A 24,351-nucleotide genomic window follows, 5' to 3' on the forward strand; every position below is an offset into this window, starting at 1 on the left:
GGGAAGAGCCGCATGTAAAGACTGGCCATTGGTCTCCTAGGTGGCTCCCTGGGCCAGCTCATCAAGCAGATGGGATGTCTGCCCGAGGACCGAGCCCTTTACTACCTGGGCCAGGCCCTGGAAGGGCTGGAATACCTCCACACCCGCAGGATCCTACATGGCGATGTCAAAGGTGAGGCCTGGTCCCAGCGGCTTCCTCCTCTCCGTCCTGCTGATTTCTTCCCCGTCTGCTGGGCTCCCTGGTCATCTCCAGGGGCAGGGGCAGGGGCAGGGCCGGGGCAGGGCCGGGGCAGGCTGGCAGGGCTGTGCAATGGGAAGGGGAAGTGTTCTCTAAGCCCTCAGTGGGCGGTGCCCACAGAGAACCCCCGATGGAGCGCCTACACACTGGTGGACCACTGGGGGGAGGGAGGCCGCAGAGCCGAGCAAACCCTCTCCTGTCCCCTCCCTCTTGGAACGCCTGCCTGCTGCCTTCCTCGAGCCTGACCATCATGATACCCTCCTCCCTTCCTCCATGACGAATGGGCCTAATCACAAGCAGCAGCTGCCTCTTCTGGAGGGTCAGCCAGAAGATTGCCTCCGGGAGGTCCGGGGTGGGCCGGCCCGAGGTGACTCACCTGTTCCTCTTCCTCCCCGGGCGCCTGGCAGCTGACAACGTGCTCCTGTCCAAGGACGGGAGCCGGGCAGCCCTCTGTGACTTCGGCCATGCCGTGTGCCTGCGACCTGACGGCCTGGGGAAGTCCCTGCTCACAGGTAAGCCCACGCCCGCCCTCCCCACCCCGCCCCGGCTCCCGCCTATCCCCACGATGATCCTAGCCTTAGTATTAGCCTGTCCTCCGTACCTTCCAGAACGGAATCAGAGATGGGAGCACTTATGTCCACCAGCACGGCTCAGCCCCACAGCCACCCTAGAGAATTATAAGGCTTTTGTTGTCAGACTTACATGCAATAACGCATGTCAGCTGCTCACTTCCGATTTCCCTTCACACAGAGGAGAATGGGAAGACTGCGTGCCTGGCCCTAGGTCTCAGGTCTTCTCCCAGAAGCTTCCATGGCCCCATCCCTCTTGCCTGGCCTCTCTGGGGGAGCTGTGCCCCCAGTCTGTGACCTCGGCCTTCCCGCGCCTTGGAGAGCAGTTTCTGGAGGCACAAAGGCCCGAGCTGTGTAGCTGTAGAAATATCTGCTTTTAACTTTTATTTTTCTGATTGTTAATCTACACTCATTGTAAGATATCTTGCAACAACAGAGTTAAATGATATAGAAGGGGAGGAAAAAAGGAATTCTCACCATTTTTCTTTCTCAAGAAAATAATCATGAAATTTTACTATTTTTAAAAATATATATTTTATTGATTTTTTGCTGAGAGGAAGGGAGAGAGATAGAAAGTTTGAAACATCGATGAGAGAGAAACATCGATCAGCTGCCTCCTGCACTCCCCCTACTGGGGACGTGCCTGCAACCAAGGTACATGCCCTTGATCCGAATCAAACCTGGGACCTTTCAGTCCACAGGCCGACGCTCAATCCACTGAGCCAAACCGGTTTCGGCCAATCATGAAATTTTAGATAATTCCTTCCAGGTATTTTTGGGGGTTTTTTTCTGTACATAAGCCATTATAACCCAATTCTGCACCCTGCTTTTTTTTTATTTATAGCATTAAATGTAAAATGGTTTCATGATGACCAAAGGAAAAACAACCTTTTGGGGAAAGTGCCTACCTGTTAAAGGATTGTGATTGTGATTCTGAAGATGTAAATTGAACATGGACACCTGCCCTCCACTCTAAAATAACTTGGGATTTTTCTTATTCAAAAATAATTTCTTTTCTAATGCATTTTCAGGAACTAGAGCTAAGCAAAAATAAAACTATAGGTCACTAGAACAACAAAAAATGCTGTTTACATCTGGTGTCAATCCTTCTAGCCTTATGAACATAAGTTGGTGTGTGATTTTTTCACTTACTGATATATCATTCATCAGTCTTCCACAACCTAATTTTCAATGTCCAGGCCCCTCCCCATTTTTAAAAAGCACTTTAAGGATGTGGTCCAAAGGGCAGCATCCATATTTGGATGATGTATTCTTTTTTTTCTTTTTTTTTTTTTAACATATTTTATTGATATTTTACAGAGAGGAAGAGAGAGGGATAGAGAGTTAGAAACATCGATGAGAGAGAATCATCAATTAGCTGCCTCTTGCACACCCTCTACTGGGGATGTGCCCACAAGCAAGGTACATGCCCTTGACCAGAATCGAACCTGGGACCTTTCAGTCCATGGGCCGACACTCTATCCACTGAGCAAAACCGGTCTTGGCGGATGATGTATTCTTTGTACCAGTCCCAGCAGAACCCCTGACTTAGCTCATCCCCAGCAGGTGTGATGTGAAGGCTTCATCTCTATTTAGAGCATTTTAACAGAGACACCTTCAAGGCATCTCAGGAGTGGACTGGGGTGGTCATTGCCGAAGCTCTTGCCTATCAGAGGTCACAGGTGGCTTCTGTCTCTCTTGCCTCCTCAGGGGACTACATCCGTGGCACAGAGACCCACATGGCTCCGGAAGTGGTGATGGGCAAGCCCTGCGATGCCAAGGTGGACGTGTGGAGCAGCTGCTGCATGATGCTGCACATGCTCAACGGCTGCCACCCTTGGACCCAGTACTTCCGGGGGCCGCTCTACCTCAAGGTGAGTGACAGCCCCTGAGACAGCCAGGAGGGACAGCCCGCAGGGCCCCGGGGCTCCGGCCGCAGGCTGCAGTGGCAGAGGGGAGCAGGGAACGGGAAGAGGCCTCTTAAATGTGGGATCCTAACTAAAATACGTGTCCCCCAAATCTGAGGGCCTAAGGGGAGACGCTAGGTGAGGGAGTTCCTCGCAGGTCAGAACTCTCCTAGGTCCCCTCCGCCTGCCTCCTGACCGCTGGGCCCGGAAGCCCTGGGCATCTTGCTGCCTGGCTCTGACCTATTCTATTGTACTTGCCCCCCTTTTCCCCTTTTCTTGGAAAAGGCTCAGCCCTCACTCTACCCGAGGCCACTTCGGTCCTAATGGCCAACCCCCCAGTACAGCAGGGTGGGGACAGTGGAGAGAAGCAAGAAGAGAAAGCTGGGTGCTGGGAAATGGGGGGAAGGCAGGCCTCACATGTTGCTTTTTTGTTTTATAAATATATTTTTGTTGTTTTCAGAGAGAAAGGGAGAGTGAGAGAGAGATGAAAACATCAATGATGAGAGAGAATCATTGAGCAATTGCCTTCTACACACCCCACACTGGGGATTGAGCCCGCAGCCCCGGGCATGTGCCCTGACTGGGAATGGAACCGTGACCTCCTGGTTCATAGGTCAGCGCTCAACCACGGAGCCACGCCGGCCGAGCCTCACATGTTGCTTTTTGACCCCCAGATTGCCAGCGAGCCCCCACCTGTGAGGGAGATCCCGCCTTCCTGCACCCCTCTCACTGCCAAGGCCCTCGAGGAGGGGCTGAGGAAAGAGCCTGTGCAGCGAGCATCTGCGCTGGAGCTGGGCGGGAAAGTCACCCTGGCTCTGCAGCAAGGTAAGCGCCCTGTGCTGGCTGGAGGGCGAGGGGCCGCGGCTGGCGTGGTCAGGAGCAAGGCACTCGGCCTGCCAGAGCCTCAGTCAGCACTCAGGCAGACACCTGCAGACCTGGGAGCCACCCTCCACTGCCAAAGGGATTCTCACAAATCCCTAAGGGGACACTGAGGACGGCGCTGCAGCATCGTCTGCGGGAGGGGAGTTGGGTGCAGTGGGGTGTCCTTCCCTGGGAGAGTAGAGAGGACAAGGGTGGGGATGCCTCTGAGAGCGCCGCACAGCAGTTACAGCAGCTCCATGTCACAGAGCAGCCGGGCTGCTTAAAGCCACAGTGCCGGGCGGAAAGAGGGCCAGCGGAGCGAGGCCTGCAACACAGGGCCTTTTTGGTAAATTAAAAAATAGATAAATAAAAACCACAAACACTTTGCAAGAATGAGATCAAACCCAACATGGCACATTGAACATAAGGGAATGTTACCTGGGAGGTTGGTGGGGGAAAGGCAGTGGCTGTGGGGATGAAAAGGGAATAAATAAAACAGGAGAGGGGCCTTAGGTAGCTCCCGACCCCAACGTGGACGTTGTAAGGATGGCTCAGGGGTGAACTGCCTCCCACTCCACAGAAATGGTGCCCGGGGAAGCCTGTGTGAGAGGGGTCAGGGAGGCCAGTTAGCAGGGAACTCTGAGTTGGTGTTACCCCAGAACGGTTTTTAAATCTTCTCTTGACTATTTTTTTTTTTTTACTTTTCTTTAAAAAAAAATATATTTTATTGATTTTGTACAGAGAGAAAGGGAGAGAGATAGAGAGCCAGAAACATCAATGAGAGAGAGTCATCGATCAGCTGCCTCTCACACCCCCCCCACTGGGGATATGCCCGCAGCCAAGGTACATGCCCTTGACCGGAATCGAACCCGGGACCCTTCAGTTCCCAAGCCGACGCTCTATCCATTGAGCCAAACCGGTCTCGGCCTTCTCTTGACTATTAATATTAACAAAGTCCTTGTCTGGAGCCAATTCTGTCCTTGTTCAACTTGCTGCTGTGACCTGGGGAGAAATTGAATAAAAATCAGACATACTGTCCTCTTCTCGTTGTAGGAGGCCCTCGATGGAGAGGCCTCCGAGGGAGCACACGCTGCCCCCTGCAGTGTGTCCCTTCGTAAGGCCCGGGCCACCTCACCACAGTCGGTGCCGGCCCAGGCCACCTCACCGTGTGTCTCTCTGTCTTGCAGTGGGAGGTCTGAAGAGCCCTTGGAGGGGAGAGTACAAAGAGCCACGACATCTGCCCCCGGCACTTCCAGCCCATCCGCCACCACACCCAGCCCCCTCTCACCAGCCCCTTCCAGCCCAGCCGGGAGAGCCCTCACCAGGGACCCCGGGGCCCCAGCCAGCCGAGGACACCACAGGCGGGGCCCCCAAGCCCCAGCCTCCTCTACCTCCGGACCCCCCAGAGCGAAACAAGTGCCCCAGCCTGAATTGGGGCAAGGAGGAGTCTGGAATGTGGGAACCCTTGCCTCTGTCCTCCCTGGACCCAGCCCCCACCAAAAGCCCCAGCTCCCCGGAGCGGAAGGCCACCTTCCCGGAGCAGGAGCTGCAGCAGCTGGAAATAGGTACGGCCGCTGGGTCCCCGCTTCCTCCTTCCAGCCCCTCCCCCTGGACCAGCCCCCAGTCTGTGCAGGGAGGCCCTCCCAGCCTCTCACAGCCTCCTTCGGCTTTGTTTCGCAGAGTTATTTCTGAACAGCCTGTCCCAGCCATTCTCTCTGAAGGAGCAGGAGCAAATCCTCTCGTGCCTCAGCGTCGACAGCCTCTCCCTGACCGACGACAGCGAGAAGGTGAGTAGGCCGTGAACCGGGCTCCAGGGCACAGAGCCGGGGCTTCGTGTCCCGCTGGGGAAGGGGCCATGTGCACGTGGTGGGTAAAGGAAGGGAGCGTGACGGGGTCACCCCTTCCTGCCGGGAGGGGTCTTCACCGGAGCAGGGGCCTTGGTTTCTCAGGGAGGTGATCCATCTCTAGCCTGCACCGCCGGGCATCAAGGATGGTTGACTGCTGGGGCTGGTGAGAAAGGAGGCTTGGGTCTGGGTCCCCATAGCAAAGGTCCTCACCCTCTTCCAACTCGGAGGCCCCTCATGACCTCAGCCTCCTACTGAGCCCCAAAGTGCCCAGCGGAGCCATACGCCAACCTAGAACAAGAGCAATTCCTCACTGCAGGGGCGGGCCCGGGTCCCCTTTGCCCCAAGCAGTCCAAGGCCAGAGATGGTTGTCTGAGCCCAGGATCTGAGTCTGTGCTCCCCACCCCCATCTTGTTGTTTCAGAACCCGTCCAAGGCCTCTCAGAGCTCGCGGGACACCCTGAGTTCCGGCGTGCACTCGTGGGGCAGCCAGGCTGAGGCTCGCAGCTCCAGCTGGAACACGGTGCTGGCCCGGGGGCGGCCCACGGACACGCCGAGCTATTTCAACGGTACAGCCCCCTCCTGCTCAGCACCCCCAGCCCCTGACCCACCTGGGCCTGGGGAGCCTGGGAGCTTTGTCTCCCGTCCTCTGGCACATGGCGAAGGGAGGGGGAGGCTCCTGGCACCCAGAGCTTGAAGCACTTGGCATTCAGTCTGTTTAGAGCAGGGGTCTTCAAACTACGGCCCGCGGGCCACATGCAGCCCCCAGGGGAGTCTGATCCGGCCCGCCAGGTTTTTTGGGCAGTGAGCGCAGCCAAGGTGTTACAGTAGGAATTAGTAGTTCATATAGTCCGGCCCTCCAGCTCTCTGAGGGACCGTGATCTGGCCCCCACTTTAAAAAGTTTGAGGACCCCTGGTTTAGAGCAAAGGCCCTGCTCGCCCTTTCCTACTGGGGCTGAGGGACCGCTGCCCCCCGTGGGCTGTGGACAGAGTCAGAAGTCAAGAGCCTTGGCCTAGAATCAAGAAACTGAGCAATGACCGTCTCTGAACGAGGTTGCTGGGATCCTCCTCTGGGATCTGAAGTCAGAATTGCAGAGAGAAATTACAGAACTTAATTTTCAAGCTCGGTTGCGTAACCTATGTTGTGATTTCAGTAGAACTAGGGTTTCATCAGCTCAGTCACTGGCCCTCGCCAGGGCCAGTGTGACTCATGGTCAGCAAGCTGCACCGCCCGGCCAGGGGCCTCTTCAGCTCCGGGAACATTACAGACTAAGTCGCCTGCGTCTGACTCGGGGGTCTTTGTTGCCAGTTCCTTTCTGCTTTGTGTGCGCTGGAGGACTATGTCCCCATGGAAGCCACCCTCAGCTCTTTGCTCTACGCAGCGCAAATCCTGGTACTGAGAGAAAATGGCCAGGAAGACCTTAGGGCCACTCCAGGCTAAATATCACCCACGAGCTTCCTCAGAGCAGCCTGCTGCCCTCTCCTCAGGGCTCCTCGGGGAGCCAGCAGCAGCTTCCCGACAGCTGCCTTGCTTGCATTCTAGGTGTGAAAGTCCAAATCCAGTCTCTCAACGGTGAACACCTGCACATCCGGGAGTTCCACCGGGTCAAGGTGGGAGACATTGCCACGGGCATCAGCAGCCAGGTAAGGGGCAGGTACACGCCCAGGGGCAGAGGACGGCTTCCGAATAAGTAGAAATGGCCTGTAGAGAATAGTCGGCCTTGGATGGCCCCCAGGGTCTCAGGGCAAGGCCGGCAGTGGTGACTGAGGGGTTCTCAGGACCCACACTTGGACGGGGTGAAAGCAGGTAGTGCCCTCAGGTGCGCTGCTTGGCCGGAGGGAGGAAGCTCCCGGGGCTGGGGGAGAGGAGACCCCGGCTTTATATGTAGCTTCTGAGGCCTGGGCCGCTGTCTCAGGCCACTGCTTGTTCTGCCCCAGATCCCAGCGGCTGCCTTCAGCTTGGTGACCAAGGATGGGCAGCCTGTGCGCTACGACATGGAGGTGCCAGACTCGGGCATCGACCTGCAGTGCACCCTGGCCCCGGACGGCAGCTTCGCCTGGAGTTGGAGGGTCAAGCACGGCCAGCTGGAGAACAGGCCCTAACCCAGCCTCCGCCACCGGCTGCACTCAGCCAGCGTAGCCTTCCTTCTCGGTGCTCGATGCGCTGCGCTGAGCCAGGCTCAGGTGCTCCCGGGATCTCAGCAGTGGGACCAGGCCAAGGGGCGCCAGCAAAATGCTTCCTAGGGTCTCCCACTTGCGTCCTGCCTGGCCCACCAAGAGAACACCCGTGCCCACGTGAGGAGGAGGAGGAGAAAGTCGAGGCCTCTTCCCACCAGGAACAGAGAGGGTCTTCTCTGCCTGGTTCAAACGAGCTGGCCTGGCCCTTTGGATCAGAGACCCCTTGTCAGGGGAGAGCAGTTTGGGGCCCAGTCAGGAGCCAGCCGGTGGGTGAGCCCCTCAGCCTCTACGCAGGAAGGAGGGTGTCAAGTGCCTAAAGACCCATACCCAGGGCCAGGTGGCAGGTGTGCCCAGCCTTGGGTAAATGGGACCTGCTGACCCCCTGCCCTGGCCTGGCCACTCTTCAGACAGAGAGGGAGGGAGGAAGGCCTGACTGGAAGTCTCCCTGGGAGAACGCACCACGTTCTTCAGGGTATTGCAGCGCGGGTCCTGTGCTAAACTCAGCTTCAGCCAAGGACCAGAGACGGTGTTTCGGTGACGCGGTTCTCAGTCCGCATGCACGTGCCCCTTGGCTGCTGGCCACGTCTTCCCCCGGGCAGCAGGCGCTGGGCCCCAACCGCAGGCCCGGCACTGCCCTGACTGGCTGGCACTCAGCCCCCTCTTCTGTAAAGGTGAAGGGCGACTGGCAGGAGACCTCCCTGACAGGAAATGCCTGGGGATACGGCACGATAGACGGAAAAGAAAGCAGCAGATGTAGGCGCTACTGTTACCCGAGCCACGGCTTTCAACATCTTGCACACCAGCTTCCCGAGACCCAGCTCAGGCGCCATGCCCACACTGGCCCTGCCCTGCCCCAGGTTGCGGGGGCACTGCCAGCTGCACTTTGCACTCTGATGACCTCAAAGCACTTTCACGGCTGCCCTCCAAGAGGGCAGGTCACTAGCACAAGCAGACTAGGAGATGGGGTGAAGGGACTCAGGTCTTGACCTATCTCCACACATGTGATGCCTTCAAACCTCCAGATTCAAGATGAAACCTCCCTCCCCCAATTCCTCTTCATTGCCCCAGACCAGCCTCTTCCGGCGGGAAGCTGATCAGGACTCATGTAGCATTAACCAACTGTGAATCATAGGGAGTTGGGGGCCTGCTAGTCTCAGCCCCTGGGGATGAGGGGGGTATCCATCTCCTGAGATTCCTCCTTCGGGAATCTTGTCCCCAAGTCTTGCCAAGGTGCCCTCTGTCTACAAGGAGCCATCCTGCTCCCCAGGGAGAGACCCCGGCCCCCAGTACATGAAGAACTGCAGAGTTCGAGTTGTAGGGTACTCTGTGAGCAATAAAGTTTGGAGTGATGACACGTGTTCAGACCATGGCTCTCTCCACCCGTCGCCTCCTTGCAGAGACTCGGACCCTCACTGCTGCTTCCCTTTGCCTTCATGGGAGGGATCTTGTCAAGTCTGCCCTATGTTGGGGCAAGGACGGCTTCCAACCTTGGAGTGGAGCTGCTTTTCCCACCACCCCCAGTAGGTGCTTCCAGTCCCCCCTCTGAGCTATCCGTCAGACCAGTTTGGCAAGATGCCCCACCGGTGGCAGCAGGGAAGTCCCTGCCAAACACTGCCAGGCCGAAGGGAGGAGGACAACGAAGAAGAAAAGGCCGGGGCACTGACCAGGCATGGATAGTGGGGGCACTCTGCATGCCCAGAGCAAAGGCTGCCCCACCTGCTGCTCCTGTCCCCGAGGCCAGGCTCCTGGGAACTGAACTGGGCGGGGAAGTGTGTGTGTGTGGGGGGGAGGGGGGGGGGGGACCTGGACTCCCAGCCCTTCCAGCCACCTCCTGAGGCCTGTCCGTGATCAGAGGTGGCTTCTCAGAGTGGGGACCCAGATGGCAGGGGCCTGCCTGAGGGTGGATGCCACCAGCGCACAGGGTGCCTTGTCTCATCTGGCTCCACACTCCTTGTAGCTATGCACAAGTGAGAGGTGTGTGTGTGTGTGTGTGTGTACACACGTGCGCAGGGGCATACCCGCCCACCTTGGGGTGAAGGTCGAAGGTTCCATGGGTTCTTGGAGGGGTCCTGGCTACACAGGGCAGCGGCCTTGAGCCAGAACAGGTGCAAAGGCCAGTCTAGGCGACCGCAGGCTCACCCGTGCCCAGCCCTCCTCTGCCCGCCCGCTGAGGAGCGGAGCCGCTGGGCTCAGGTTTAGGCTCCGGCGGAAGGGGTGGGCGGGGCCTCCGGGGAGCCCGCCCCCTTTAGGCCGCGCCCACCCACGCGCCGGAAATCCTGGCGCAGTTCCCGGCCCACGGGGCTCGCGGACGTCACAGAGGCGGCGGCATCACAGGCGCCGGCGCCCACAGCCCTCCGCCGCCCCCACCACAGAGCACAGTGGAGGTGGAGGGGCAGCAGCCACCATCCCTCCCCGCCAGAGCCTCCGGGGCGCCCACTCGGTCTGCATGGGGATGACAGGTGCGAGCGGCGCCGCGGGGCGGGCGGGCGGGCGCCAGGGGCCGCTCCGTGGAGGGGGCGGGAGTGAAAGAGCGGGGCAGGGTCCCGGTCCCGGGGAACGGGTGTGGGGGTGCACCTGAGGAAGGGAGGGCGGGGGGGGGTGTGAGGGAGGATGGGGTGGGCAGCCCCAACCCCCAAGGCCTCGGCCCTGGGCGGGGCATCGCCTGCGTGTGCACGGGCTGGCATGGACACCTTGGGGTTAAGGCCGCAGATTCGAGGGTTCTTGCCCCGAGGTTCCAGGAACAGCCTTGTGCCCAGCGAACGACCCCTGAATCATCCAAACTGCACACCGCCGCGCACATCACGGTTAATTGTCCCCGACTGAGGCTTGGAACGTTTGCGGGAAGCAAAAGGCAACCCGCTGTAACAGCTGTGTCACGAGCACCTCCTTTGTGCTTTGCCCTCTTCACTGTGCAAAAGGGGCAACGATGTTTGCCCTCAGGGCCCTGGGTCTCCCCGGTTTCTGATAATGGGGGCTCAGACCCCCACCGGAATGAGGGCTTTTCCCTCAGGACCTTCTCTCCCTGGAAAACACACATGGGCCAGCGTTTTAAAATGCGCCAAAAACCAATACATAAAAAATAATAATAATAAACTGTGCCAAAAACCAACAACCAGAGAGCAGCTTATCTCCTTTCCCAAATTTGTGGGGTAGCAGACATTTTAAGGAATGCAACTTCCTGCAACGTTTATTACACCCCCTTCAGGGGTTGTTCTTATGCTAAGTAGGCCTGTGTCTGATGAGTTACCTAAACTAAAATGTAGGTCAGCAACAGGCCTCTCTGGCTCGCCTCCCGCTCTGGGTCCAAGGAGAGCCATGGGCTGGCTGCGGCACCTTCTCATCTTCAGCGCCCGACCCTTCCCAGTACCCATGATGCCAAGGGATAGTCCAGGGCTGAACCCCAACTGAGCTGAGGGCTCTCATTCACGCTCCTCAGACTCCTGGCCGCCCCACCTGAAGAAATGAGAGGGGTTGGCCCCAAGTAAAAGCACGTGTATGTATCCAACTTGCCGTTTCCCTGACCAACAGTGACACACCGGATATTTTCCAAGTACGGCAAAAAGTGTAAAGGTCACTAAAATGAAAAAGACACCAGGAAGAGTAAAGGCATTACATTTATTTATTTTTTTTTTTTATAAAGACTGCACAAAACTGTACCAGGGCAATGAACAACAGAGTGATTTGGTAGTGATAAAAACAAGCATTGCTATTGACAATGGAAGAGCAGCTGAGTTTGTCTGAAAACAAAACTATTTGATAGTGAATCTAAATGTCATGAATGTGGGTGAAGAAGTAGAAGAAAGTGGAAATGAAGGGAAAATCCTGCTCTTGACAGCCTCAGTAATTCTATCAAACATAAAGAAGAAATAAAACCAATTTTACACAAACTCAGAAAATTGAAGAGGGAATACTCAACTCATTCTCTGAGGCCAGAATTACTCTAAGAGCAAAACCTGACAAAGACAAGAAAATTACACACTAGTATACCTCATGAACATATATGTGAAAATTCTAATGAAGAAAAATAGCAAATCAGATTCAACAGTATATAAAAAGATAATACATCATGACGAAATGAGGCTTATTCCAGGAATGCAAGATTAATTTTTAAAAATTTTAATCAGGGTATCTCACCATAAAATGAATTAACAGAAAATATATAACAGTATTCATGTTAACATGTAACAATATGTTAACTGAATATAAAATAAAAATATCATCTCAATTTTATTTTTTAAAATATATTTTATTGATTTTCCACAGAGAGGAAGGAAGAGGGATAGAGAGCTAGAAACGTCAATGAGAGAGAAACATCGACCAACCTCCTCCTGCATACCCCCTACCGGGGGTATGCCCGCAACCAAGGTACATGCCCTTGACCGGAATCGAACCTGGGACCTTTCAGTCCGCAGACCGATGCTCTATCCATTGAGCCAAACCAGTTTCGGCCATCTCAATAATTTTAAAAAAGCATCAGACAAAATCCAACATCCCTTCCTAACTAAACACTAAGTAAACCAGGAATAGAAGGGAACGTTGACAACCCAATAAAAGGCATCTATAAGAAAAACAGCCAGCCTGGCCAGCATGGCTCAGTGGAGAGAGCGTCGGCCTGTGGACTGAAGGGTCCCCAGGTTCAATTCCAGTCAAGGGCACATGCCTGGGTTGCAGGCTCAATCCCCAGTAGGGGGCTTGCAGAAGGCAGCCAATCAATGATTCTCCCTCATCATTGATGTTTCTATCTCTCCCTTCCCCTTCCTCTCTAAAATCAATAAAAATGTATTTAAAGAAAAAGAAACTACAGCCAATATCATACTTAGCGGTGATCTACTGAAAGCTTTCTGCCTAAGCCCAGGAACAAAGCAAGGGTGTCCATCCACTCTCCACTTCATTCAGCATTGTATTGGAGATTGTTCCCAGTGCAATAAGGCAAGAAAAGGAAATAGACACCTAGATCGGAAAGGAAGAAGTAAGACTGTCTTGAGTCACACACATTATTATTTATGTAGAAAACCTATGAATCTATTTAAAAATAAAACTAGAACTTATAGGATTTTAGGACAGTTGCAAGATCAATACATTTCTATTTACTAGCAATCGGCAATTGGAAACTGAAATTATTTCACACACTACAGAATGTCACAGAAGTCCCAAGTTGAGTCAAACTCAGACTTGTGTTTCCAACCCCCAGTGCTGCTATGAGGACCACACCATGATCATTTTTCCTCCCATCCACATCCAGTTGCTGTTCATGGGAGGATTAAGGCTGCAGGATGTTGATTCAGTAGAGAGGGAAACTTGGTAAACAAGCGAGGAAGGCTGTGAAGTCAGAGGCCTGGGATGAGCAGCACTTGGGCAGGTGAAGCTGAAGCTGATGATGAGAGGCGGGGAGGAAGCCAAGGGCGTGTGATAGTCAAGGAGGCGAAGCAGACTTCTAGCCCATTTGATCCAGGATCCCACGGCCCTGGCTGAACACCGAAGAGCCCAAATCCCAGTCCCTGGATCAGCCAGGCCAGGACCCTCCTCAGCATCTACATCTCTAGGAAGAGACCACAGCACATCCTGATCCTCTTGATATAATCCTGGGAGCAGTTCTCAGCCAGAGCCAGGGTTGTCACTTCCTGCCACATTCCAGGCTCCTGGGAACCCAGCTTGCCCAGGAAACTTAACCATTAACCCCTACCCACTACCCTGGGAGTCGAGGAATGGGACAGCCTGCTGCCTCCCACTCCCAGAGATTGGGGGAGGGGGGAGCTTTTGCAGTAAAAGACATAAATCTCCAGGGAGGGATCTAATATGCCAAAAACCTGAGTGGGAAGACCTCCCCCAAGGAGTCTGCAGAGGGTTATCAGAGATCCTAAATCAGATCCGTGTCAGCTTCACCTGGGTTGAGAACCTGAGCCCAGAGTTGGGGGTGGATGACCCAGGACGTGATGGGGTGAGAAGCCAGGGAAAGAGAGGGTGTTCTTAGGGATAGGAGGAGGGACAGGGGTAGGTTGAGTGGCAGATCTGAAGCCTCGCTGGAAGAGAGCGGAGAAAGGGGCAGAGGGACAGGAATGGAGGGAGATGAGGAAGGTTCATGTGGACATGACGGGGAACCCCACACAGTTCCAGGCTCCTGGATAGGACAGCATGCAGGACAGGGCACTTGAGTTTCCTGAGTCCAATCTGCATTGACATGCTGACTTCCTGAATGATCAGCTGAAGGACCTTGGGCAAATGAACCTCTTTTTTGTTGAATCAACAAGATAAGCACAGAAAGTGCTCAACATAATGCCTGGGTTAGTAGTTCTCAGTAAATGGAACTCTGTACTGCTAGCCTTCACCCTTAAGGAGGGCCAGCATGGACCAGCATGGAAAGTGGAGGGGAGCAGACATGAAGGATAGGTCTTCATGTCTGCTGACCCAGGCTAGGAAGAGGGAGGAAACAAGGGTTAAGATGGGAGAGGGAACGGCAAAGGGGTTAAGGTGAGGAACCGAGAGAGATGGAGAGGATGGCTGAAGCATCGCCAACAGCCCATGTTCCAGAACCCCTCACCGCCTTCTTTCTGCCAGGTGCTGATGGATTTCCCTGCTGTAGCAAGGACTCGGTGGACATAGTGGAGACACAGTGAGAACCAGTTCCCCCGTCATTGGAAGACCTCTCCCCCACCTTCCAAGACCGCCAACCCTTGCCACCACTGCCAAGTTTTCATGTACCCCCCCCCCCAACCCAGCATCTCCCTCCATCTATTTTCAAAATCTCCCCAAGGATACTATCCAAGCCAAAAGGCCATTGTGGGGGAGGGGGTGGCAGGGAGTGGGGAGTGTGGGTAGCACCCGCTCCTGCTAGTGGGGCATACCCAGGGACGTGGATGGGACCTGACCCCTTAGATGCACCTTGCTCTAAGGACAGAGCTGTCCGAGTTGGGGTTGGGCAGGTGCCTAAGGAAGGAGAGGGGGTCACATGGCTGAGCACTGAAGGCAAGGGGCCAAGATGGCAGCACATGGCCCACAAGCCTGAGGGAACCCATCTCTGCTCTTCACATCTGTCGAGCTGGGACCGAGCCGGTTGGGAAAAGGCAGTGCTCTGGGCTTTTCCTTCTATGAGGAACCACTTCCTGGGCGCTGGTTCTCCAAGTGAGCCGCATCAGCTGACTGAGATGCTTGATTAAGATGCAGATTCCTGGGCCTCACCTCCAACCAGCTGGGTCCCTCCTTGTGGGGGGCCAGAGAGACAACTTGGCAAACTCTCCAGACACTTTCTAAATGCACTAATGTTTGAGACTGCAACTCCAGAATTCTTAGAGTGGGAACAGCCAGGGGAGTGGATAAGCTGGGGGCATCTTGCCAGCCCCTGTAGGAGGCTCCTCCTCCCCCCTAAAGCCATCGCACCAGCCCCTGGAGCCCTGTCACCCAATCTGTCTCCTTCTGTCTTAGGATTGACTTAAACGGAACCCAGCCCTCACGGGAAGAAGGCCGGCCTACACAGGAGAAGCGCCGGCCTTCACAGGAGAAGCGCCGGCCTTCACAGGAGGAGCGCCGGCCCTCACGGGAAGAAGTCCATCCTTCACAGGAGGAGCGCCGTCCTTCACAGGAGAAGCGCCGGCCTTCACAGGAGGAGCGCCGGCCTTCACAGGAGGAGCGCCGGCCTTCACAGGAGGAGCGCCGGCCTTCACAGGAGGAGCGCAGGCCCTCACAGGAAGAAGTCCGGCCCTCACAGGAAGAAGTCCGGCCCTCACAGGAAGGAGTCCGGCCCTCACAGGAAGAAGTCCGGCCCTCACAGGAAGAAGTCCGGCCCTCACAGGAAGAAGTCCGGCCTTCACAGGAAGAAGTCCGGCCTTCACAGGAAGGAGTCCGGCCTTCACAGGAAGAAGTCCGGCCTTCACAGGAAGAGCGCCAGCCTTCACAGGAAGAAGTCCGGCCTTCACAGGAAGAAGTCCAGCCTTCACAGGAAGAAGTCCAGCCTTCACAGGAAGAAGTCCAGCCCTCACAGGAAGGAGTCCAGCCTTCACAGGAAGAAGTCCAGCCTTCACAGGAAGAGCGCCAGCCTGCACAAGAGGAATGCCAGCCTGCCCAAGATGAGCTCCAGCCTGAACAAGAGGAATCCCAGCCTGCCCAAGAGGAAAATGGAAAAAAGGTAACCGTGGTAGACAAGGCCCATCTTCCCTAAATTCTAACCAACCCCTAGCCTTGACAATTCTGGGGCCCTAGTACCAAAATGATATTGACTTGCTCACACCACCTCCCTTCCCCAGAAGGTCTCTGCAAAGAGGCAAGAGTGGGGCGGAAGTGAATAGTGGGGGGTGGGGGGGTTAGGGGAGCAGGGCAAGGAATTGGTTTAAGGGAGGACAGGACCCCAGGGGCAGGGGCGCCCTCAGCTTCCAGTTGAAACTTTTCAGAAGGAAGATGAATTGCCAGACTTGAATCTCCCGCCTAAAGAGGACCTGGAACAAGACACAGAACCGAAGCAGGAGGCCCAGGCTGTGCCGCCGTTGGACATTTTCCCCACACCCATGCTTAAGCCTGAGGCCACGCTTGAAGACTTGGAGGAACCGAGGTCCAGGGCAGAATCCCTCCAGCCCGGAGATAAGACATGGACACAGAAGGACATCCAACTGTGGAAAGCGAGGTCAGCCTCCGTGACACGGACGAGTATCACGGACGAGAAATGCATGGACCCCACCCATCGCTCCATCTTTGTGCAGACGTCCAAGCACCTCTTCTGGGCAGACAAAGAAAACCAGGTCTCAGAGTGCAGCCTGTTCATGGAGACCGGCCTGCAGCGTGGCGAGAGCACAGAGAGGACCGCCAGCCGCCTGGGCCCTCAGAAGCCGGTCCCCGTAAAGCAGTTGGAGGACACAAGCACCCCGCCAGCCCTTTCAGAAGCAGGCACCCAGCAGCCCTCAGAGACCTGCTTGCCCTCCCCCACCCTCACAGCACCTATCACCTTAAAGGACCTGGTCAGCTTCGCCTCCTCCCTGGCCATCGCCTCCTCCAGCAACAGGGACTTGCCCAGTCTCCTGGAGCACGTGATGAAGCCCCCACCCCCGAAGGCCGCGGAGCCTCCTGCGGCGCCCCCTGCGGTGCCCAGGGTAGAGAGTACCACCCCTCCTGCCCAGGAGCAGGAGCCTCCTGAGGAGCAGGAGCCTCCTGCGGTGCCCAGGGTAGAGAGTACCACCCCGCCTGAGGAGCAGGAGCCCCCTGCGGTGCCCAGGGTACAGAGTACCACCCCACCTGCCGAGGAGCAGGAGACGCCCTCTGACCTGAAAGAGAGGCCATCTGAGAAGTCGCTGGAAGCTGGAGAGCCACAGGAACCTCCCAAGCCACAGGAACCTCCCGAGCCCAAAGACAAGACCCTTCACCCTTGCTTTGACGTCAGCAAGCCGGAGCCCAGCAAGACCCCCTTTAAAGGGAAAATCAGGTTTATCCAGGCCCCAGCCAGGACCTCTTCGCTGAATGAAGACAGGAAAGAGTAAGTGAGGCTGGCACCGAGGAGGACATGTGGGAGGGCCGCTCCTCCGGTTCATGAGGACAGGGACCAGTGGGAATGAGGGGCTGGTGGAGGAAGTGGTGGGTGCAGTGCCGAGGCCAGGGCTGGAGGAGGCCTGGGGACCTGGAGAGGGAGCACTCCAGGGCTCGCCAGGGACCTGGGTTCCACATGGGAAGGGCCATTCTAGCATTAGGAAGCTTCTCACCCAGTGGGCAGATGACGTGTCCCTCATCAGAAATGCTCAGGCTGACGACTTCCATGCCAAGCACCTGCTGGCTTCGGCCCTGAGCCCAGGACACTCCCACCGAGTGGCCAGTGCGGGGGAGGGGTTCTCCAGCACCCCCTGGCATTCAGTGAATGTCAGCTGCCCATCAGTGTGCACAGGAATAGGTCCTCTTGCCCCAGCGCCCTCCTCAGAGCGGCCTCTGGGCTCATCCCTCTCCCTGGGCCCCCTCACTGGATCCAAAGTGACACCCTCTCTTTTGCATTGCAGCTCAGTGCCGGGAGCCAAGAAAGAGAATCCATTAACGCTGAAAATCCATTTTAAGCTGTTGCCCACTTCTTCCCCCAGAAATATCACTAAACAAAACCAATAAAACCTCCAGTGCTCAGACCTTTCCTGCAGAAGCTCCTGTACCAGTGAACTCACCTGGCTGCGAAGTCCTTGTCTCGATTTTTTAGGGATGCCACCACCATTTTTTAACTACCGCAGGCCCCCCTGCCCCCTGAGGGCTCCACCAGCCCTATTTGTCCCTGCTCGCTCCCCACGGGTAGTTCCACTTTGCCTGCACCCCCCCCTCCCCCCAGCCTCCATATCATCAACAGAGACTCATGGCTAGTCATGGGGAGGCCTCTGCCCGCTCTGAGGCTCAGGTCCTTAGATCATAAAATGGGGCTCCCCTTTGACCTGAAGCCAGGGACACATCGTGGACATCTAAAGAGAGAGTCTCAGGGAAGGGGGATGCGGCCTGAGCAGGCAAGAAGGTGTCTCTGGATGGAGTTCTTTCTTCCTGCTTCTCTCCATGAGGATGTTGTCCTGGGGCAGGAAGGAGGGAAATAATGAACCAGGAGCCCACAACCTTGAGTTAGAGACACCCCAAAATGTAGAGGGGAGCCATGTGTAATAGTGCATGCAACCCAGACACACACACACTCAGCTGACCAACACATCATACAGACAGGCACTCACATAACATCCACACACACAGGAAGCACGCTCCACACATGCCATGCACACAAGCGCATCAGCACAGACATGTACTAGATATATATACACACAAATGCACAAGCCTCCCCACATTAGGGGAAGGTGGGTAATGTGGGGAAGGTTCTGCAAGAGGAGAGAAATGGCAGCAAATGAGGGAACAGAGTTCTGAGTGTGGGGCTGGACATGGGTATAAAGAGGGACGAGAGGGAGAGAGAAGAGGGGAGGCAGGGCCATGCCACGGGCTCTGGTCAGCCTGGACCAGAACCCACTCTGGGCCAAGGCTCTCTGTCTGGGGAAAACCCAGCCTGGCAGATCCTCAAGGGCCTGGCTGCCTTGAGAGGAGGCTGGGAGGGGAGGCACCCAAAGGTCTGGGAGAACGGGGATTAAGGAGGGGCCATCAGTTAAGGATGGGGTGAGGGCTGGCGGGGAGGGGGCAGGAGATGGGAAGGAGGGATGAGGAAAGGATGCAGAGGTGTCTGGGAAGGGCTGGCCAGGGGTGTCATTCAGCTGCTGGGACCAACCTCCCTGCAATATTTTTTTCCACGTGGTTTGTGGATTCATATTGTCTGGAGGAGGGGATGCTTCTCTCCAAGGGAAGCTGGGATGTCATAAGCCACAGCCCCACCTTGGCGGGGACCCACCCACCCCACGCCCTGACTTCAGGGCTCGGTTTCTTTCTCTCCTGGGTTTCTGCCTCCCAAATAAGCTTCCAGAGTGGAGTTGTGAATCCAGGTCCTTAAGAGAGGCAGAAACTCAAAAGAATAAAGAGCAGGTTCCCGGCAGAGGAGCAGGCCTGTGTGAGGGAGAGAGCATCCCTGCAAAAAAATGCTAAAATCCCCCAAGCCGCCCTGGGAGCTTCGGGCCTGGGGCGCCAGACCAGCCATAGCCTGCGAGTCTGCCTTTCTGGCAGCAGCGGGGAGGAGACCGAGACCCCCGTGGGCACAGAGAACATGCAGGTGAGTGAGGCTAGGAGAGGGTCCCCTGCTCCTCCAAGCCACTGACCCGAGCCCCCTGGGTACAGGGCTGTGAGAGCACATGGCTGATACGGGGTTTCCTGGGAGAAGGCGGAGCTGTGTCCCCGCAGGCCTGGTTCGGGGTCCCTGGAGTCTCAACAGTCCAATGGGGAGTGTCCTCTTCCCGCCTCCAAGGCCTCCACAGAAGCCTCGGAGAGTGCTCACCCAGGACCGGGCAGGGGAGGTGCAGCGGCACACTGCCTTGCTGACCCCCAGGGAGCCCGCAGCAGCCATGGCCACGGGCCTAGCAGCTACCCGCTTAGTAGTGTCGTCAGGCCCAGGTGCTGGGTCTCGGAGGTGAGGGCCGGGAGTGGGGTGCTGGGTTTGGGATAAGGCCTGTCACCTCTCCGCAGCAGGTGCAAAGGACTTGCCAACCTCTTTCCCCGAGGCAGCTCTGCAGACGAGGACCTGCTACCACCGACTTCCGGCAACGGTCAGGTGAGGGCCCTTGGCTGGGAGCAGGGAGAAAAAGCAGGGGTGCTCAGGGGTTGCCTGCCCAGAGGCTAGGTCCCTGCGAGAAATGGTGATTGTATTGTACCCTTCTCTCTGTGCCATCTCTTCAACCCCGGCGCTCACTGGTGTGTGTGTGTGTGTGTGTGTGTGTGTGTGTGTGTGTGAGAGAGAGAGAGAGATGGTGGATAGGAAGGTATTGGGATGGTTGGGTGGATGGATGGATGAACAGGATGGAAGAAGGAGATTAGGAGAAACAATTGGGGGGAAAAGTCCCCTCTCCCCCCAGAACCTGGGGCTGTGGAAGTTGGGGTAAAAGAAACCCCTTTCACAATTTGGGGGCCCTGTTGCCTCCCAGAGATCATGCCATGATATTGGCAGAGGTCCCTCAAAAGAGAATCATTTTATTCGTCACTAATTTGCTGTGCCTGCTACGTGCCAGGTGCCAGCAGGGCTCTGCAGCCTCAATGCATTGTAGTTCCAGAGCCTGACTGCTGCTGTCCCTACTGGGGGCGTGGCCTTGGACATGAGTTTTTAATGTTCTTCATACAGACTTGTCCAAATAGGAGTGTGGACATGAGAACTGAATGGGCACTAAACAGGTGCCAACACACCGCAGCCACCGTTCTCTGCATTCTGCGTGTGGTTCTCCTTGCTGCCTGCCCCTCCACCTGCCCCCAGGATTCCAGGATTTCTTCAAACTGTCGGCTCCAGCCCAGCGGCCCTGAGACAGGCGCAGCATGAGCACTGTGGGGTCCAGCTGAGCCCACAGGAGAGGCGGGAGGCTGTGCAGCAGGCAGACTTGGATGGTAGGTGCCCCCATCGCTGCCCTCTCATCCTCTCCCTCCTCTGGCTCACAGAATCCCTGGCCTGGTCCTATTTTAAAGTTTCCTCTTCCGGGAAGCCTGCCCTGATCTACATGCCTATCCCATCGCCTCTAAACATTTCTGCTGTGTTCATCCCCATCCTTACTTGGTGCTTCCCCAGGGCAAGGGCTAGTTCTCCACTCCTCCAGGTTGACACTTGGCTGCAGGCAGGAGTGGCTTCTCCAATGCCTGGAACTTCCGGCAAGCCCCAGATGCTTCCCCAGGGTAGGCCTGCAAGGGCGGGCCCACAGAGCGCCCCCTCCTGTCTCTCTCCGGGTGATGGAATTGGAAGCTTCAGAGACTTCCTGGGTATCCTAGCTCAGGGCTTGGGCGAGTGGCAGGGCTGGTGGACAGGTGGGCCTGGCTGAGGGAGCTCCTCACCACCCCCTGCTCCTTGACGCCAGGCCAGGTGGGAACGGAGGGTCTGTGCCGCCCAAGGCCTGCAGACCCTGTTCCTAGAGGTCCTGTTCCAGCCGATGAGCAGGGCTTTGTGCCCTCCAGTTAGCGCAGGAGGTGACGCGGGCACAACCGTATCCAGCTTCAGGGCCCGGGATGGGGCGGAGGAGACTGCCCCCGAGACCGGAGCCCTGAATTCTGGGCCTGTTTCCTGGGCCCCAACCCGCCCCGGCCAGAGACAAGTAAGTGGCTTCCGGTCCAGTTTGGTTTCCCCTGTGAGATGGAAGGGCCGGAGGCGGTGTCTGAGGCGCTGCTCCACTTTTCTCCTTCAAGCTGCTCCTCTGAGAAGCAGCGGGGCCCTGCGGCTGAGCCCAGGCAGCAAGGGCAGGTCCCCCAGTATGGCAATTGGGGGGGGGGGGGCGCCGGGTATGTAGCTCCAGTTCCAGGATCCCCTCCCCCCACCTTTTTCTGCCGGCCCAGCAGCTCGGCGGCCTTTCCAGCTCCGAGCTGGCACTCGCTGCAGACTGCACAAAGCGGGGACGCCCTTTGTGAGGCTGGTGGGACCCGAGGGGAGAGGGCCTCTCCCTGAGGACCTGCTCTCAGGACGGCCCTCCTTTTCCTCCTCCTGCTTCCCCAGCCCAGGTTCACTCCTCTCAGATCCCTAACCCAGGATGCTGAGTTCCCAAGTCCTACCCCTCCAGCCACCCCGAGCTCGGGACTAACCAGGGGCCGAGCAGCCAAGGCAAGAGCCCGGGAAGGAGGTGAGGCGAGCAGCGGGGGGATGGGGGGGCCATACAAGGGGCGGGGCAGACAGGTGGTTGACGCTGGTTCCCTCCTCCCCGTTTCCTGAACGAAAAGGTGCTGTGTGGTAGGGGCATGGAGCGGATGCAGACCTTTTGCAAACATCTTTATTAATCTTGTATAAAAATAAGTCCATGGAGAGTCCCGGGTGGGGGGAGGGGCAAGGTTGCACTTGATAAGTTACCGGCCAGGCTCGCTGAGGCTCGCTGAGGCGAAGTACAGTATGGCTATCGGGGGAGAAGGGTGCTGCAGGCAGCATCTGGGGGGAGGGCCGGCGATACTGACCCCTGTAGCGAGATGAGAGTGCGCCTGCCCGTTGGTGAGCCCCTGGCTGGGGGCAGCGACAGGGGGGCTGCCCGGCCCAGCCGAGCTGAGGACCACCTTCCTGAGCCCCGTCTTGCCCCCTCTCCCCCATCCCCAGAGTCCATCTGCGGAAACGGGTTACAGCGAGAGGTCCGAGGTGGCCTGCAGGGGGGGGCCCGGGGGTCTCCGGCTACAGCGAGAGGTCCGAGGTGGCCTGCAGGGGGGGCCCGGGGGTCTCCGGCTACAGCGAGAGGTCCGAGGTGGCCTGCAGGGGGGGGGCCGGGGGTCTCCGGCGAGCGCTGCGGCGGCCGGTGTCGGAGCGGATGTAGGGCTGGTTCCGCAGGTCTAGCAGAGAGGAGTCACGTTTACCCTTCGGGTCTGCCCGAGGCCAGGCCTTACCCTCCTGGGGACCCAGGTTGTGTACATGTGGGAAGGAGCCAGACCCCCTCAAGCACATCCCGCATGCAGATCCAGGAGAGGGCAGCAGCACACATCCCCCCCCCCCCGAGCCCCCAGGGCCATGGGCGGCCACAGGAACGGGGGCCAGGCCCTCGGAGGTACCTGCGAGCTAGAGGGGGATCTCCTCGCCCAGGCTGGCCTCACAGAGGAGCCTGGACGTCCGCTTGCCAGTGCGGGCCGTGAAGGGCACCGTCTTGAGCACTGAGGGGGAGGAGGGAGGAGTGGGGGGAGAGGGGGAAAAGAAAAGAGACAGGAAAAGTAGCACAGAGGCAGTGAGGCGGCCAGCCCCCCGGGGGGGGCGGGGTGGATGGAGGACAGCACAGAAGGACAGACGGAGGAGAGACAGGCCTGGCCACACCCTCACCTGTGATGATGTCTTCAATGGCCCCGTCACGGTCACTCTCATAGATGAGCGGCTCCTTCTGCTGCTTCCGCTTCAGCTCAGAAATGAGGTCCATCTGTGGCCTCCGAACCCTGGGCGGGGACTGGGGGGAGGGGAGAGGGAGGGTATGTAGCTCCAGTTCCAGGATCCCCTCCCCCCAACACCACCACACCCTGTTTGGTGCCCTCCTGCCTCCAGCAAGCCCCCACTGCTGGCTGGAGCAGAAGGACCCCACTCCCATCGCAGGCTCCTCACAGGGCCCATGGGTGACAGCGAGGGGCGGAGGGGGCTGGGTCTCAGGGATGGGATCACGCGGGCTCAGGGGCAGCTGCCTACCTTGGGTGCCGGGGACTCCCCTTTGCCTGGCGTCTCCGCGCCTGCCTCCTGCGCAGCCGCTTCTTTCTTCCACTGCTCCACCTCCTGCTCCGCTTTCTGAGGGGCCGGGGTTGGTCTCCATGAGCCAAGGTCCCCCTCACCTACCCCGCCCCCCAACAGAAGCAGCCCCAGCCCCTCCCACTGCCCACAGGGGAAGGCTGCAGGGGTCCCGGCTTGCCTGCCAGAAACACATACCTTGTAGGCCTTGACAAAGCGACTGAAGAGGGTGAAAAACATGGAGGGGGACGTGGTTTTGGGGTTTTCTCCGAAGTACTCCACCACAGAGTCGTAGGCCTCCTGCAGACACAGCCTGTCAGCCCCACTGGTGTGGACCCCCCGAAGCCTGACCACGGCTCCGTACCATCCCCCCACCCCCCCAATAAAACACCAGTGACTTCCACTGCTCCTCCTGGCAGGTGTCCCCTCCCTCCTACTCCACCCCCCACGGTGTCCACTCCCGTCCAAGCCTTGGCTACTCGACCCCACTAGGTGGCCCTGCTTACCCCCCCCCCCCGCCCCCATCTCCAGGCCCGGCCGGCCCCAGCCCACCTGAGCCGTCTTGCTGTCCGCCAGCAGCTTATCCATGGTGGGCGAGTTGGCCCTCAGGAACTCCTTGAGCACCACGCAGTCATCCTGCCGCACAAACTCCCGCTGGGTCTGCTCCAGGCCTCGCTGCAGGGCCCGCACGTCCCCCAGGATGCTGTCCAGCGACACTGGGGGGCGGGGCAGAGAGAAGCGGGGAATCAGAGAGGCGGCATTCCGCCCAAGGACAGCCTGTGGTCGCCTTGTTTTCTCTCAACCCAAGGATGGAGGACTGCCCGCCATACCTGAGCCCGCCTTGTCCAGGAAGTGCAGGTCGCTGTGGAAGCCTGTGAGCTGTGGGTACTTCTCAGCAATGACCTTCACCAGGTAGTGCAACAGGGTCTGCTTTCGGTCCGTCGACTTCATCTCCAGCAGCTGCAATGGCCCGTTGTAAGTCACAGGCCACCAGCCCTCCCCCTTCTCCCAGCCCAAGGGACCCCTCCTCTCGC

General features: G+C 57.6%; 3 protein-coding genes and 1 long non-coding RNA gene across 9 annotated transcripts in view; 3 read left to right on the forward strand and 1 right to left on the reverse strand.

Moving 5' to 3' along the window:
- The window catches only part of MAP3K14 (mitogen-activated protein kinase kinase kinase 14), a 44,861-nt gene extending 35,911 nt beyond the window's left edge, over positions 1-8,950 (forward strand). For both annotated transcript variants that reach the window (XM_084862635.1, XM_084862634.1), the window contains exons 8-16: positions 41-172; positions 646-750; positions 2,518-2,681; positions 3,389-3,539; positions 4,763-5,140; positions 5,256-5,362; positions 5,843-5,987; positions 6,962-7,062; positions 7,357-8,950. In XM_084862635.1, the coding sequence (XP_084718761.1) occupies positions 41-172; positions 646-750; positions 2,518-2,681; positions 3,389-3,539; positions 4,763-5,140; positions 5,256-5,362; positions 5,843-5,987; positions 6,962-7,062; positions 7,357-7,521 (1,448 nt within the window). In that variant the 3' untranslated portion in view covers positions 7,522-8,950. The remainder of the gene's footprint in view (positions 1-40; positions 173-645; positions 751-2,517; positions 2,682-3,388; positions 3,540-4,762; positions 5,141-5,255; positions 5,363-5,842; positions 5,988-6,961; positions 7,063-7,356) is intronic.
- Positions 8,951-9,899: 949 nt separating this feature from the next.
- On the forward strand, positions 9,900-18,650 carry SPATA32 (spermatogenesis associated 32). Of its 2 annotated transcripts, XM_084863484.1 has the most exons (5): positions 9,900-10,055; positions 14,152-14,206; positions 15,016-15,715; positions 15,978-17,050; positions 17,562-18,650. In XM_084863484.1, the coding sequence occupies exons 1-5, from the start codon at positions 10,043-10,045 to the stop codon at positions 17,662-17,664; spliced, it is 1,944 nt and encodes a 647-aa protein (XP_084719610.1). In that variant the 5' UTR covers positions 9,900-10,042; the 3' UTR covers positions 17,665-18,650. The 2 variants fall into 2 exon arrangements, with proteins under 2 accessions (XP_084719610.1, XP_084719609.1); XM_084863483.1 differs by lacking the exon at positions 9,900-10,055 and having other exon boundaries at positions 13,784-14,206.
- A 90-nt stretch (positions 18,651-18,740) lies between these two features.
- On the forward strand, positions 18,741-24,254 carry LOC311611447. Its single transcript, XR_014793112.1, has 5 exons — positions 18,741-19,231; positions 19,642-19,726; positions 20,291-20,547; positions 21,638-21,761; positions 24,126-24,254. It is a non-coding gene; the product is annotated as an uncharacterized lncRNA (long non-coding RNA).
- FMNL1 (formin like 1) overlaps positions 21,895-24,351 on the reverse strand; it is a 28,978-nt gene continuing 26,521 nt past the window's right edge. For 2 of the 4 annotated variants that reach the window (XM_084863406.1, XM_084863408.1), the window contains 7 exons: positions 24,148-24,277; positions 23,870-24,033; positions 23,516-23,617; positions 23,282-23,377; positions 22,928-23,048; positions 22,666-22,764; positions 21,895-22,449 (listed from right to left, as the gene is read on the reverse strand). In XM_084863406.1, coding sequence (XP_084719532.1) covers positions 22,673-22,764; positions 22,928-23,048; positions 23,282-23,377; positions 23,516-23,617; positions 23,870-24,033; positions 24,148-24,277 — 705 coding nt within the window. In that variant the 3' untranslated portion in view covers positions 21,895-22,449; positions 22,666-22,672. The remainder of the gene's footprint in view (positions 22,450-22,665; positions 22,765-22,927; positions 23,049-23,281; positions 23,378-23,515; positions 23,618-23,869; positions 24,034-24,147; positions 24,278-24,351) is intronic. The other 2 variants (XM_084863405.1, XM_084863407.1) reach the window with 1 other exon arrangement.

The sequence above is a fragment of the Pipistrellus hanaki genome, assembly GCF_964339955.1.
Source record: "Pipistrellus hanaki genome assembly, chromosome: 16".
NCBI lineage: Eukaryota > Metazoa > Chordata > Mammalia > Chiroptera > Vespertilionidae > Pipistrellus > Pipistrellus hanaki.

Coding starts and splice junctions, on each gene's coding strand:
- SPATA32 (XM_084863483.1), top strand. CDS start 14,082: ATGGAGAGGATGGCTGAAGCATCGCCAACAGCCCATGTTCCAGAACCC. Junction 14,207..15,015: donor GTGGACATAGTGGAGACACA/GTGAGAACCAGT, acceptor CTTCTGTCTTAG/GATTGACTTAAACGGAACCC. Junction 15,716..15,977: donor AAGAGGAAAATGGAAAAAAG/GTAACCGTGGTA, acceptor GAAACTTTTCAG/AAGGAAGATGAATTGCCAGA.